We start from the raw sequence: 12,876 nt of genomic DNA on the forward strand, positions 1-12,876 counted from the left end.
TTTTTCAAATGTTGTAGTTGCAATTTCTAGTTTGAAATATGAATCAGCACTTGCTGTAAATAATGGCTAGCAGTAATGATTCCCTTTGGATGTGTTGCATCCTTGTTTTTCCTGTCAGAAGGAATGCTTTTTAATGGATCTACTTTGTTGACCTGATTGAAAATACTAAATACTCAAAGGCACTCAGTTATTATTTCTCATAACTGTACAATTTTATATATTTCAAGGGTGATGGCAGTGGAGACAATGATCCTGGTGTCCTGATGAGTGCTCAGACAATAACTTCTGAATCTTTCTGCACAACCATGACGACCCAGATTACCAAGGTATATAATGTGTAGTAAGCATGGCATCAGTGTTTGTTTCTTCTAATAAAGTGAGTCTAATTTTGTTTGTTTGCAAGTAAACTACAGTACTTAATTTAAGAAACACACAAAATGTTGGACTGTTTACTCTTCCATAGATGCTGCCTGGCCTGCTAAGTTCCTCCAGCATTTTGTGTGTGTGTGTGTTGCTTGGATTTCCAGCATTTGCAGATTTTCTCTTGTTAGTACTTAATTTAAGCTGATTTTCTCCATCTATCAAAGGTCATTGCTGAAATTACTGATGTTAATTTATTTATACCAGTTTATTTTCTTTGCATTTATTGTTTTAATTAGTTTGGGCACTTAGAGCCCTTTGGGTGGAATAACGTTCCTCCAGCATGTTTTTTTGTATTAAATTGCAAAATCTTTTACCAATGTGTTCTTCATTCAAAAAAAAATTGCATAGGTACAGTCCATTTGTATCACATTTCAGTATCATTTGGCTGGGGTCATGTCTACATAAGAAATTTTTACTTAATTGTATTCCTTGACCAAACAATTTTGAGATTTTTAACAAAAACAAAATCAAAAAAACTAAACTGACCATTTAACTCTGTTTAGATTCCCACAAATGTGTCCTTACCTCCTGTGTCTGTTCCTGTTTTATTTTAGATTTCCGGTACTTATTAGATTTTTATTTACAGTACTAGTCAAGTTCATTGCTACTTCTGTTCCAGAAATGTCTGACTTGAACTCCCTGACAGGATTTCTGTCTTGTCTCGGTTGCCTTGTTTTCTGTTCCCTCCCTCCCCCCCACCCCCCCCCCCCTTAATAAGCTGTTGACCAAAATCCAATTCCACAGTTCACCTTGTTCTTTTGTAAATATTTCCATCTTTGACCTGTAGGGTTTTTTAACACTGATTCCAGCTATACAATGTGCAATAGTGGCACAGCTTTAAACTATAGCCTTGGGGCCTGTTTGGCAGCTGTATCAAATGTCAGTACAGCCCTTGGTACATAGTCTCAATCTTTGTGTGTGTTAACTAAATGTATTTTGTAGAGCACGGAGTCCTGTTTTACACTGCTCCTTAACGTGGACCTTAACAATGCCACTGCAGCTCATTATATCTCTTCTTGGCAATTGCACCTTCGAGTAGCTGCTGTCAAAATCCTTAGCAGCTGTTTCTTTTTCTCTCCGCCATGCGGTCTGATGACTGAAATCTATGAGCCTGTAGCTGGGCGTACATTAGGGATGTGTGGAATGTAAAGCAAAGGTGAGGTAAGAATTGGGTTTGTGACAGCAGTTTGTCCTCTCAGTTGCAGGAATAAAACATGTAATTTGTTCTGAGTTACTTTTAGCACTTTCCACACCCCATGCCTACTCTCTACAGCAGTGATATGTGTCATTTAATCTTGAATATCAAAAAGTGAGATGGTCAGTCGAGACAGTGTCCAAATCTCCAGAGAAAAGTGACTTGACATTTATGTTGATGGCTACATTTTTGTGTGACGGTGCGTAAACTGTATTAAAGTGCGTAAAATGAATGTATAAACGCAAAGTGCTACTACTGAGATTATACCTGTCCTGGGTGTTGTATGCTCTATTACCTTTCTAGGAAAATACCTAGGAAAGCTTATAGAAAAGGACACCTTTTGACCATTAGTTAATCATCCAGTCGTTTGCATTGAATATTCTGTGGCCCTGTAGGAAAAGTGGATTGAATTGAATGGTATCCTAAACAGACTGACAAATTCATTAAAACAATCATTAAGGTTTTGCTTGGCTAGTGGTGTGAAAGGCTCTTATCATCAGATCTCTCATGTGCAGCCCATGTCTCAGCACAATCATAGGCAGCTGTGAATAAGACCCCAAAAGTTTAGAACGCTCGCAGTATCTTCAGGGAGTAGGGAATGATGAAGGAATGAACTGATATTACTCTGCACAGTGTGGGGTTTAAAACAAATGTGAAAGTTATTAAATCATTATTTTTTAGGCAAGTGAGTTGAGCTGCATTAAATGTATAATATTATATTATCTAGTAAATCAAGCACCAGGCTCTTCACTAAAATCCAATTGCAACTCTGAAGTAAGCACAATGGTCCATTCCACTCTGCCATTTTTGACTCCATTTTTCTCCCTGAACATCCACAAATTAATTCAAAATGTATATAATCTTGTGCTGCCTTTGATCTTGATTCAAGCTTCAAATGTTACGGGCTAAAATCTCTGCAATGTAGTCTGCCTTTATTTTCAGTATATCTACTATTATTGCACATATTAGTCACAATTATAATGTTTTTATTTGAAGCCTCTCCTGTCTATGTTCATAAATTGCATCTGGCACAATGTTCTACCATCTGTGCCTCTCCCATGTATAAGCATCATTTTCTCCAATATTTTTGCTTCAAGCAACCATGACTGGCTATCTATAACCTGAAGCATCAGTTAGGAATGTCTCCATATCGTGCCCTATGAAGCCCTGTTCCATTTTATCTGTATACATGACAGCTTTCTTTCACCTGCAACTTTCAGTTCTTGAGAGACTTGGGCTTTGCTGTCATATGCTTAGAAGTAATGATTTATAATGAAAAGGCTGCAAAACTTATCAAAATATTGTATGTAGTTTTAAATGAGATAGTAATTGTTGCTGTTACGACTGTGCCCCAACTCTGAGGGGCCGAAGGATACAAAGTAGCCCCCTTCTTTTTGAGAATCGCAAGATCGCTATTAATTCAGGTCTGGGACCCAGGAAATGAGAGAGAGACACGTAGAATCCACAAGGGGTTTGGAATGTCCTGGCCCCTCAGCGATACAAAGCCACGGAAAACGGCCATTGTCTCTTGGAGATGGAATTTGTATTGAGTACTGTACTATTCATTGAAGCCCTCAGGGAATGACCAAAGTGGGCTGGTTGACGGATGGCATCATTCCAACCTGATTGACATCTGAGACCCCGTGAGTAAGGATAAAAGAAGGTCTGGGGAACAACCCCTTTAGACGCACCAGGAGAAACACTAGAAATCCTGTGACAGCGTTTAATAGCGACAGCAAGTGGAGGGCCCATGTGTGTCCTTTCCCGTTGCCCGGGATTGAGGCCTTACCACGGAAGATGGCTTGGCTAAAGAAGAGATCACCACCAACGACATTTCAAAGGATCGACATCATAAAAAGGAAAACGGGCAAGTTCTAAAAATCCGTCTCTCTCTCCAACCAAAAGCTGCAGCCTGAATGAACTGAAGTGACTTTTATATTTCCATCGGACAATACATTATCCCCTAGACAACGATAGAGCTATTTCTTATTGATTATTATTATACCCGCGCTTTTAGATTTAGTATTGACGACATATATTATCTGTATGTTTGCATTGATATTATTTTTGTGTATTTTTATCAATAAATACTGTTAAAAATAGTACCATCAGACTTCAACAGACCTCTCTATCTTTGCTGGTAAGTGACCCAGTTATGGGGTACATAACATTGCTAACGATGTAATGCTATATACTTGTATCTGGGTTTGATAATGTCTGCAATAGCAAAATGATTATAAAAGAAAAACAGTGTAATTACCTGTTTTCAGCACTCAGTTGCAGTAAAACAGTCTGTTTGAAGTGATTTACATTGTGAAGAAGATTGGGGGGGGGGGGGGGGGAGATTTCATGGAGCAACACACACAAAATGCTGGAGGAACTCAGCATGCCAGACGGCATCTATAACCAGTCAGCGTTTCAGGCTGAGATCCTTCAACAGGTTATAGTTTAGTTTTTCTAAAATGATTAGATGCATCATGAAACTACTGCAATTAGACAACAGTTTATATTATTGGAACTTTTTAAATCTAAATTTTCTTAATAGCAGCGTAGACAAGAAAAAAGCTGCAAAAATATGGCTTTTCATGGGGGATATTAGTGGTTAAGTATCTAAGAACAGTTTAAAGTAAATATGGATAATTTGGTGGGATAAATATGGTTTATGTTTATGAGAAAGATCAGGGTGATAGTAACAGGAATAATGAATGCTGTGCCTTGATCAGTACATATTTATGCATAGCTTCCAGTCATAAACATACTTGGAATTGCATCTGCATTAGAATTAATTATTTAAGAAGCAGACTTGATAGGCCCATGTACTTACCTTGCGTTCATGGAATAGCTGCACACTACATCAACCATTTCAGATACCTTATGTTTGATGGTATTGGGTTTGCTGGCTGCAAAGTTCTAAACTCAAACAAAGATCTTAAACCCTATCTGATGTAGATAGCTACGTGCCACCCCCCCCACTGAAGGGGAGGGGTTATACTGTAGCCACCTACTCTTCAAAGGCGAGATCACTTCTGTTTATCTGCCACAATGAGTTTAGCTGCCAATACCCACTATTTGAGTGGTGGGTTCCCCCTCCGTACCAAAGAACTTACAGCTAACAAAGTAGCTTAAACAGCCCATTTAAGTGATACACATTTAAATCTGGACAAAGTTCATAAACCACATTTAAAACTCAAAGAATTGCTAACGTATAAAAGATTTCCAAATTGTAATCTATTTCTAAAACACAGGTGCAATTCCTATAAGCTAAAAAGACATACTGATGAGTTGCAGATGAACAATGTTCTGCCATCTCTGTGTCTCCCAAGTATAACCTCATTTTCTCCAATATCTTTGCTTCAAGCAGCCATCACTGGCTATCTATAACCTGAAGCATCAGTTAGGAAAGTCTTCATCACATACCCTGTGAAACCCTGTTCCATTTTATCTGTATACATGACAGCTTTCTTTCACCTGCAACTTCCAATTCTTGAGTGACTTAGACCGTGGTGTCATATGCTTAGAAGTGATGATTTATAATGAAAAGGCTGCAAAGTTTATCAAAATATTGAATGGCCGATGGATTCTAGTTCACCCCAACCTTTTGTCGTTCTTCTTGCTGTTCCTTACCCATTCCTAACAAAGTTGATTGCCCTCTAACATTTATGTTGTTTATTTTACCACTTGGGTGACTTCACACACAGGATATTTTTTTCAGTTGCCTTTTCACGGAGATGATCTTAAAATTAATCTTCACATAAAATTAATGCTGAGAGTGTTGACGTTTGAGTACTCGTCTTCCAACTACTAATCAATCAAAGGTTTCAAAGGTATATTTAATGTCAGAGAAATGTATACATCCTGAAATGCTTTGCCTTTGCAACCATCCATGAAAACAGTAGTGCCCCAAAGAATGAGTGACAGGTAAATGTTAGAGCCCCAAAGTCGCCCCCAGTTCCCTTCCCTCCCAAGCGTAAGCAGCAACCCCCTCCCCCCACCAACAAAGCAGAAAGCATGGACACCCACCACCAATCACAGACTTGCAGTACACTAAAGACTACTCGTTCATCCGGTATTCGACATACCACAGGTTCTCCCTCTCCCTAATAAGGGAGAAAGGGGTGTGTCTAATCAATTATTTGATGTGCTAAATGATAGTATCAAATTTCATTGAGCAAAATAAGTTAGCCAGTGTTGTCTGATTTGATACAGGCCCAATTAACACAACCCCATTGTCTTATACTGCATCACTTGAGCAGTCAGCTCTCTGCTATAGACAGTGTTGTTTGTAAAATGGTCCTTTTAACTTCAGATTAATTATTGTTTAACATTTACATTAATAACTGAAGACTGGCTCCTGTTTATGACAAGAGGCTGAGCAAAGAATATTGGTTGGAAGTTTACTTAAAAACTACTTTGTTCTCTACAAGTGTCAGCTGCTGTGTTAGAAAGCTGAGCCTGGCAAAAAACAAAAGGCCACCCCCTTCCCAGCCCTGGACAGTGAATATCCACCACATTCAATAATTTGAAATACCATATAAAAATTGTGATACTCTTTTTGATATTGTCTGTGTGAAGTGTAGTTTCTTTTATTGTACATAATGTCCCATACTCTGCTGAAAAAATTATTATACTCTCATCATTAAGTTGTAAATTGGACAACTCCCAGTGGTTAATAGTTCGCATAGATCTGGAAGGTACTTTTCAAAGTTATCTTAATTATCCAAAGGCTTTGTTTTCACTGTAGCAGAGATTTTCAACATAGATTTACATGGAATCCTGCTAGGCTGGTAATTTTGTATGAATGTCCTTGATGACTATGCCTGCAAGAAGTGCGGTAGCTACAGCTTCTAATAGGCAGTATCAAGGAGTTAGAGCTGGAACTGAATGAACTCCAGATCAGTTGGGAGTCTGAGGGGTTGATACACAGGACATGCAGGGATATAGTTACACCCAAGGTGCAGGACACAGTTTATTGGGTGACCATCAGGAGGGGGAGAGGGGGTAGGTTTGAACTAGAATTACAAGGGGATGGAAACCAGAGCTCCAGAATAGATACTGGAGTGGTGTGGAGAATGATGTTGTTAAGCCTACATACAAAGTCTGGAATCAAAAGGTTAAGCATGGTGAGACTAATGTTCTGAGCTGAGTATACTTCAACACAAGGGGTATTGTAAGAAATGTGGGTCATCTTGGGGCATGGATTAGCATGTGGAATTGTAACATTTTAGCCTTTAGTGAGACTTAGTTGCAGGAGTGGCAGGGATGTGCTGGGGTTCAAATGTTTTAGACATGATAGAGTGAGAAGGATTAAAGGGGGAGGAGTGGCATTACTAGTCAAGGAAAATGTCAAGGCAGTGCTCAGACAGAACAGATTGGAGAACTTCATGGGTAAATTTAAGGAATAAGAAGGGTATGATCCCACACTATAATGGGATTATATTATATTATAGTCCACCCAACAGTCCTCAGAATTTAGAGGATCATATCTGTAGAGAGATTGCAGACTGTTGCAAGAAGCATAAGGTTGTGGTAGGTAATTTTAACTTTTCACATGTTGACTGGGATTCCCATACTGTAACGGGGCTGGATGGGAAAACGATTGTCAAATGTGTTCAGGAAAGTTTCCTTAATCGGTACATAGAAGTCCCAACTATAGAGTGTGCAATACTAGATTCCTATTAGGGAATGAGACAGGGCAGGTGACAGAAGTTTGTGTAGGCGAACACTTTGCATCTAGTGATCATTATTTCATTAGTTTTAAGGTAATTATTGGAAAAGGATAGGTGTGGTCCTTAGGTGGTGGTTCTAAATTGGAAAATAATGATTTTGATGGCACTGGAAAGGATCTGGAAAATGTGGCTTGGGACAGGTTGTTTTCTGGCAAAGGTGTACTTGGCAAGTGCGAGGCCTTCAGAAGTGAAATTGTGAGTACAAAGTTTGTGTTCCTGTCAGAATAAAAGGCAAAGGTAACAGGTTTAAGGAACCTTGGTTTTCAAGAGATATTAAGGCCGTCATTAAGAAAAAGGAGGTAGTGCATAGTAGATATAGGCAGGTAGGAACAAATGAGGTACTTGAGGACAATAAGAAATGCAAGAGAATACTTAAAGTAAAAATCAGGAGGGCTAAAAGAAGACGGGTAGACAAGGTGAAGGAGAATCCTTGGGTCTTCTATAGATATATTAAGAGCAGATGGAGAGCAAGGGACAGAATTGGTCTGTTGGAAGATCAGAGTGGTAATCTGTGCGTGGAGCTGAAAGAGTCAATGGAGATCTTAAATGGATAGGTACATAGATGGGCTGTGGTCCCAGTGCAGAACAATGGGACTAGGCAGATTAATGGTTCAGAATTAACCACACTGGCCAAAGACTGTTTCTGTGCTGTAGTGTTGTATGGCTGACTAAATATAAATATATGTGTGTATATGCATGTGTGTGTGTGTATGTGTATATATATGTATGTATGTGTATATATGTGTATATATATATATATATGTGTGTGTGTTTGTATATGTACTGTATATTTGAATGAGAATAAATTGAGCTTGTCCAACTCTTGAAGACGAGTCAAGTAATCTCTGGCACTAGAAATTAACACTTGCAGTTGAGAATCTTGTATCTTGATTTTTATTTATGGTAAATCTTTTAATACCTCTCCCATTCCTGCTTCTTCCATCCCTTAACTGTACTTAATTTAACACTGAATTCACTATTCCAATTGACAATTCATGTTTAAACTCTTCCTCATCATCTATAATTCGATTAACTCACTTTCCCTCGTCTATGCAGATATCAAATCCACTGTCGAGGATGTTCTGGCAAAATACAGTAAAATCCATTGTAAAGCCCCAGTTTGTACGTGGTCAAGTGTAGCAAATGACTGGTGTCATTTATTTGCTGCTGAAGGATACTCAGCCAAATAAGACTGACTACATCAGTATGAAATGGTTGTGCAGTATTTAATAAAGAATAAGATAAAGAGATGCCTCATCTATTTTCTTAGACTGTTAAAGCTGGAGTTTCTGAAACGAGAATTGAAAAGCGAATTGTCATCACAGGCGATACAGACATAGACCATGATAAGGTTGGTTTTATTTCCCCATTATAAATTTGTTTTGTTTTAAAAGTAATTTTGAAAATTAAGCTTTACAATCTGGTGATCAGCAGTACTAAGGGACTGAAAATGAGAATTTTGCATGAGAATAAATTGGCACCTACTGGGCAAAACTAAAACTAATGTAATTTTAATACATTTATGCCTAAATACCTTGTAAAATATGGGATTCATTTGTTCTGACATTCTCTTTTAAGGTGACAGTTAACAACTGAATATTTATCCAAGTATGTTAAGGAAGTGTGGATTTTTTCTATCAGTGTCTGTAAGGTTTGGTACAATTTTTAAAACAAGAAAATTGTACTGTGCACGATTGAGCCCTTGGGCCCACAATGTTCTGAAATGATCAATCTAATAGTTAAATACCTCACTAAACTAATTCCTTCTGCCTTCTCCATATCTGCACCCCTTCTCATTCTTTGCAACTTTGTGTTACTTTCTGTGAGTCTCTATTAATCTCTTATCATATTTGCATCTGCCTCTAGCTCTGCACATCTCCTTTGAACTTGTAACCCTCACCTTAAATGTATGCCCGCAATTATTAGGCATCAATACCCTGGGAGAAAGATACCAAGTGTGTGCCTCTGGTAATCTTAAGCTCTGTCAGATGTCCCCTTATCCTCTGCTGCCCCAGAGAACAACTCTACTTTGACCAACCTCTCCTCTAATTAGAGGCACATGCCCTCTAATCCGAGCATCATCGAGGTAAATTCTTCTGCATCTTCTCAATAGACTAATAAAGCCAAGCATACCATGCACGTTCTTTACCACCCCATCAACCTGTGCAGGCACTTTCAGGGGCCATGGACGTGCACCCCAAGATCCCTCTACACATCAGTACTGTCAAGGAACTTGCCATTAACAGTGTAGAACCACTTTATGTAAAGCCAAGCATACCATGCACGTTCTTTACCACCCCATCAACCTGTGCAGGCACTTTCAGGGGCCATGGACGTGCACCCCAAGATCCCTCTACACATCAGTACTGTCAAGGAACTTGCCATTAACAGTGTAGAACCACTTTATGTAAAGCCAAGCATACCATGCACGTTCTTTACCACCCCATCAACCTGTGCAGGCACTTTCAGGGGCCATGGACGTGCACCCCAAGATCCCTCTACACATCAGTACTGTCAAGGAACTTGCCATTAACAGTGTAGAACCACTTTATGTAAAGCCAAGCATACCATGCACGTTCTTTACCACCCCATCAACCTGTGCAGGCACTTTCAGGGGCCATGGACGTGCACCCCAAGATCCCTCTACACATCAGTACTGTCAAGGAACTTGCCATTAACAGTGTAGAACCACTTTATGTTTGATCTCCCAAAGTGCCACACTTCCCATTTGGCTGGTTTGAACTTCATGTGTCATTCCTTCACCCATATCTGCAACTGATCTATATCCTCTTTTATCCTTTGACAGTCTTTTACACTATCCATAGCAATGACGGCAATCTTTGTATTATCTGCAAACTTAAACAGCGGAGGTCTCTGTATAGATCCTTGTGGAACACTGCAAGTCACAGACCTCCAGCAAGTCCTGGTGTCCTCTACCCTCTATCTGAGTCCGAATAGATCCCATCCATTTTAACCATCTTAATCTTCTGGATGAACCTCCCATAAGATGAGAGTTTAATGTTTGGTTTTGGTGACATTCACATGACTAATTTCCTTTTTTCTTTTGTTGTGACAAAGGTTTAGGTGGAAAAGAAATTTAGAACTTCTGATCGTCATAGGAAAAATTAGTGACATGTGACTGAGTTCCTGTGAACTTAACTAATCAGTGCAAATCTGTGTCTTTAATATTACACAAAAACAAGTTTGCCAAGAAATGAATGTTACACCTATTTAACCACTGTATAACTATTAAGCTTGATGGCTTCTTTTTGGAATTGCATCTTATCATCTCTCTTGCTAAAAAGACAAGTTCAGCCTCATTTGTATGTATTTTCATGACGCTTTAAGCAACATTTTTGGTGACTTTAATATCTTGTAGAAAAAGCAGCAAACTATAAGTATAACTTTATTGGCAAGTACTGCATGTCATCTTCAAGATAGTCATCCACAACGTAACTGCATGGACAAAACAATTGAAGCACTAAATGTTACGCTAAGGCATTATGTGCTTTATTGCTGTCAACTGACAGAAAAAAAAACTGGAATGAAACAGTGCTGAGTGACTAGGATCTGTGGAGGAGCAAGAAGATTTAACTGACTGTGATGCTCATCAGTAAAAGTTAGCGCATGGGTACACAAAGAAGCTAATGAAATACAACATTATGGGGTGAAGTTGACCTATAGACCAGCAACATTCTAATTGAATGAGGTCTTAGTGGCCTATAAACATGCCCCGATCAACGGTTTGGGCATCTTTGCTCCTCACATGGAAATGATGGATATAACACATCACTAAATAACTAGTTTAATTACCCTGTTCCTTTTTATTTGCCTTTTCAAACAAATTATTAATTTTTAGTCAACTGTTAATTGATGAAGGATACATTTGGTAATGTTTATTAGTTTAGTCTAAGTATCTCTTTTGTTTTACTTTGGATTTTAAGATGTTTTTGGCACAGGATTGAATTCTGCTTTTTAATTTTTTTAACCATAACATTTGTAAATTTGCTTTAAATATGCCATTGCTTGTGTATTTTAATTTGTATTTTATAATTTAAACCCCATTGTAAATTGTTTGTACTTCTGGGTAGGCCTTAGCCCAGGCAATAAAAGAAGCCAAAGAGCAACACCCAGACATGTCAGTCACCAGGGTAGTGGTACATAAAGAAACAGAGCTCACAGAGGACGGGGAGGATTAAGTTAAGGTAAGGGAATACAGCATCTACTAAGGCAGTAAATAATGAAAATCTGTGTTTTGTAGCTCACTTCTTTCTTGGTATGCTTGCTTTTGCAGATTAGTTTAATTAATGAGGGAGAATTAAAAGCTTTGAACGTACATTAAATCTTAGTTGGCCACTAACTTTCAATGATTGCCTACTATTTCTCTTTTCTATCTTGTCTATTAAAAGTTATGATACTCCAGTGAATCCCAATTGTTGTGGAAGGGTCTGAGCTACAGTGTATGGGTTGCAGAAGGATTCGATAAATACCAGAAAACCAAATGTCTTTGAGCTTAAATGTCAACTGTTGGGCCAAATATAGACTCAATAATTTTTACTTGACTAAACGTTTAACGCTTTTCATTACAATTACAACAAATGGCCTTTGGAATACAGTGTCAGAATGGAATACAGGGTCACAAATCTATTTTGAAATTCACAGGACTATATTTTATTTATTTAGTGATGCAGCATGAAGTAGGCCCTTTCGGTCCTTCAAGACATGCTGTCCCGACAGCCACACAATCCCAATTAACCCTAGCCTAATTATGTGGCAATTTACAATAACTAATTAACCTACTTGGTATGTTTTTCAACTTGAGAGGAAACCAGAGCAGCCGGGGAAACCCATGCATTGTATGGGGAGGACCTACAGAGAATCCTTCCAGAACGTACCAGAATTGAACTCCAAACTTTGGAAAGGCAAAATATTAACTGCTATGCTACTGTGGTTCCTAGTGCAATATAACAAGTCTTTAGCCATCTAAATATTTACTAAATTGGGCTTTTTTTTTCTTATTGCCTTGCATCCTTTACTTATCAGTTTTAATTTAAATGAGGAATTCTCTATTGCATGTTTTGTGAGTTTCATATTTCGATTACCTGATTTAATTGATTTATTTTGCCATGATTGCTACATTTATTTTACTTATTTTTGTTTGAACGTCATCAAAGGAGCTTTATTGAAAGATGTATTTTGAAATATTCAGACTAAAGATTTTGCTTTCTAGAATTTTGCGGTTTCCTTTTATGTACTATTCGATGTCATATTGTAGAAATTTATAATGGACTTCACAATCATTTAGCTGAATCTTCTCCTCCATGTCACCCTCCTACAAGTTGCTGTCAGCTGTCAATTCTTTCAATGGAGTATTGATGGGGACTGTGCAGCGCTGCAGTTGATGGTATTCACAAGCTCTGCATACCTACAGCGGAAAACAACTTTAAAAATTAGTTTAACTATTAATAAATGGCAAGTGAATGGAATGTAAATTAAATTTGTGATGAATTTCGTCACTGAAGGGTTGGATTT

General features: G+C 38.3%; 1 protein-coding gene across 19 annotated transcripts in view; it reads left to right on the forward strand.

Annotated features, from left to right (window-relative positions):
• epb41l2 (erythrocyte membrane protein band 4.1 like 2) overlaps window positions 1-12,876 on the forward strand; it is a 200,130-nt gene that overhangs the window by 178,187 nt on the left and 9,067 nt on the right. For 17 of the 19 annotated variants that reach the window (XM_073057274.1, XM_073057272.1, XM_073057280.1 and 14 more), the window contains 3 exons: window positions 228-326; window positions 8,615-8,695; window positions 11,436-11,549. In XM_073057274.1, the coding sequence (XP_072913375.1) occupies window positions 228-326; window positions 8,615-8,695; window positions 11,436-11,543 (288 nt within the window). In that variant the 3' untranslated portion in view covers window positions 11,544-11,549. The remainder of the gene's footprint in view (window positions 1-227; window positions 327-8,614; window positions 8,696-11,435; window positions 11,550-12,876) is intronic. The other 2 variants (XM_073057276.1, XM_073057278.1) reach the window with 2 other exon arrangements.

The sequence above is a fragment of the Hemitrygon akajei genome, chromosome 9, assembly GCF_048418815.1.
Source record: "Hemitrygon akajei chromosome 9, sHemAka1.3, whole genome shotgun sequence".
NCBI classification, from domain to species: Eukaryota; Metazoa; Chordata; class Chondrichthyes; order Myliobatiformes; family Dasyatidae; genus Hemitrygon; species Hemitrygon akajei.